A 2,294-nucleotide genomic window follows, 5' to 3' on the forward strand; every position below is an offset into this window, starting at 1 on the left:
GATTAGCTCAACACCTATGAGAGCGATGAGGCGGCTATGGCGAGTTTTGTCGTGGAAAATCTGCACCTTGTGCAGGCGGAGTATGAGGTTCTTTGCGCAGTGCAAAAAGACGAAGGATGAGGAGGACGAGGGTGGCGCCTCAAGGGCGATCAAGGAGGACAACACAGATGATGACATTGATTTGGTCGACCTTCTGCGCTCTAGTGATGAGGATGATGAGTAGTTATCTGTAGTGTCTATAGGAGTCAATCGTACTATGTTTAAGTTCACATGTTTAAAACTTTTGAATGTTTGGATCGAAGTATGGAATGATCAAGTTTAAGTTTGCATGTTTAAAACTTTGTATGTTTGGATGTTTGAATTAAAGTATGCAATGATCAAGTTTTAGGTCCTCTATTTTACATCATTCGTTGGAGCCGTGGTGCCCTATAACTGTTTTTGAGTGCCCTATCTGACATGATGTAAATGTCGAAAAGATTCCATTTTTAGAGACATATATTTTCCATTAATATTACTCGGGTTCATTCTCCTAAACTTGACACATATGCTTGCACTTTTTCTGAATTTACTATCAGACTTTATAACGTTGGTGGAAGAGAAATATCCCCCGAGGTGCTCATACGGGTGCATGCGTGCGTGCGTAACGTGCGTTCATCTGTTGGAGGCAGGTCTTACGTGGTCATGGGATCGCGTGATGTTTTTTTTTCAACTAAGATACTGTATGGTTTGGGTTATACAGGGCTAGACAGGGCTTGGATCTAGACTACAACGGGCCAGGATAAAAAACAAACTCACAGGGACTAAAATACCCCTCGAAAATTAGGTTAGGGGAGCACCGGAGCAGGGCTCCTGTTGGAGGCTAAAAGTAACTGTTGCCACAAACCTTGGCCGACTGGGCCAATATGGACTCGTCCGCAGCCAGCGCGTCATGATTTTGACATACACGCCCTTCTACGGGTGATCGCGACTGTACGTACTCGTAGCACCGTCCAACGCGCTAACTCATTCAATGCATCTAATTTCTACGGTGCCCGCTTTCGAGTAGGGAATCCCTTATCGGACCGCCCTAAGTATTCGATCAGTGCACTATACGTAGGCACGCACCGGCACTGATTCTAAGATCAGCTAGCTAGCTTAATGTGATGTTTCGCCAAGGCTTTGTCTTTTCCCGCTAATTAATTTGGTCTACTAGTGGAGCAACTGGTAGGTATACCCACTACAAATTCTTCTACGTCATCAGCGCAGTGACAGATATGTTTATTTTTCTTAGCCAGCAAGAAAATATCTGGTTTTTTAAATTTATTGCACGGCCAGGAAAATATCTGATTTTTGTCTATATAAACTTGGCAGGACGGCTAGACCGATAGATAGTATCCTTGCTCCAGAGTCCAGACAATCAATAGAGGCAGTCCACCTGAACCACTAGCTAGCACCGTCGGCAAATTAAGCTCGTCGATCCATGGGGGTAAAGCTCACGCTCCCGCCGGCGGCACTGATCTCCCAGGTGGCCAAGCTGGGCTCCCTCCTCGCCCTCCTCCTCCTCGCGCTGCTGCTGCCCGTCTTCCTCAGGGTCGCCTACGGCTACCTCCTCTTCAACGGCATCGTCCTCGCGCTCGGCATCCAGGCCTTCGTCGGCAGCGGCGGCGCTTCCATCGCCGACGACGAAGACCGGCACGGGTCTTCCTGTACCGGTGAGGCCGTCGCGCCCGTCGGTATCGCAGCCTCGCCGTTCCAGAGGGCTGGATCAGTCCAGCCCGACGATCGGGATCGTGTGGTGCTGGTACCTGCCTTTGTAGCGAGTAATATAATCGAGCTGAAGACGAAGACCAAGGAGGTGGTCCTGAAGGTGCTGAAGAAGTGCCCGTCGACGGCGGGCATCTTCTTCCTCAGCGCGCTGAACGGCAGCCAGGCCGGTGGAGAGGAAACGGTACGTCAAGAGGAGGAGGAGGAAGATTGTGAAGTCGACATGGACGGCGACGTGAAGATGAGTCGGGAGGAGCTGTTTGCCAACACGGAGCGGTTCATCGGCAACTTCCGCAGGGAGCTCAGCATGCAGAGACAGTAGCACTACTCCAAGCTAGCATAGATATTTTTGCTTAGCTTTTCTTATTATTTTTCTTTAGTTTTTGCGTCATGATATATAGGAGTATGTTTAGTGGGACACGTCCTTACTCCACGCGTCTGTCACGATAGGCTTAGGATATTTGGTGTGTTTAGGTTTTCGAAATTGACATGATCGACATGAACGGTGAGCTATCTCAAAAATAATGAAATTGACATGATCTCAGCTGTTA

The 2,294-nt window shown here is 48.6% G+C and overlaps 1 protein-coding gene across 1 annotated transcript; it reads left to right on the forward strand.

Moving 5' to 3' along the window:
- The first annotated feature begins 1,349 nt into the window (after window positions 1-1,349).
- On the forward strand, window positions 1,350-2,294 carry LOC109765528 (uncharacterized). Its single transcript, XM_020324309.4, has one exon. The coding sequence runs from the start codon at window positions 1,460-1,462 to the stop codon at window positions 2,063-2,065; it is 606 nt and encodes a 201-aa protein (XP_020179898.1). The 5' UTR covers window positions 1,350-1,459; the 3' UTR covers window positions 2,066-2,294.

The sequence above is a fragment of the Aegilops tauschii genome, chromosome 7, assembly GCF_002575655.3.
Source record: "Aegilops tauschii subsp. strangulata cultivar AL8/78 chromosome 7, Aet v6.0, whole genome shotgun sequence".
Classification (NCBI taxonomy): Eukaryota; Viridiplantae; Streptophyta; class Magnoliopsida; order Poales; family Poaceae; genus Aegilops; species Aegilops tauschii.

What these genes read in the sequence shown, in the direction of transcription:
- LOC109765528 (XM_020324309.4), top strand. Translation starts at nt 1,460, where the DNA reads ATGGGGGTAAAGCTCACGCTCCCGCCGGCGGCACTGATCTCCCAGGTG.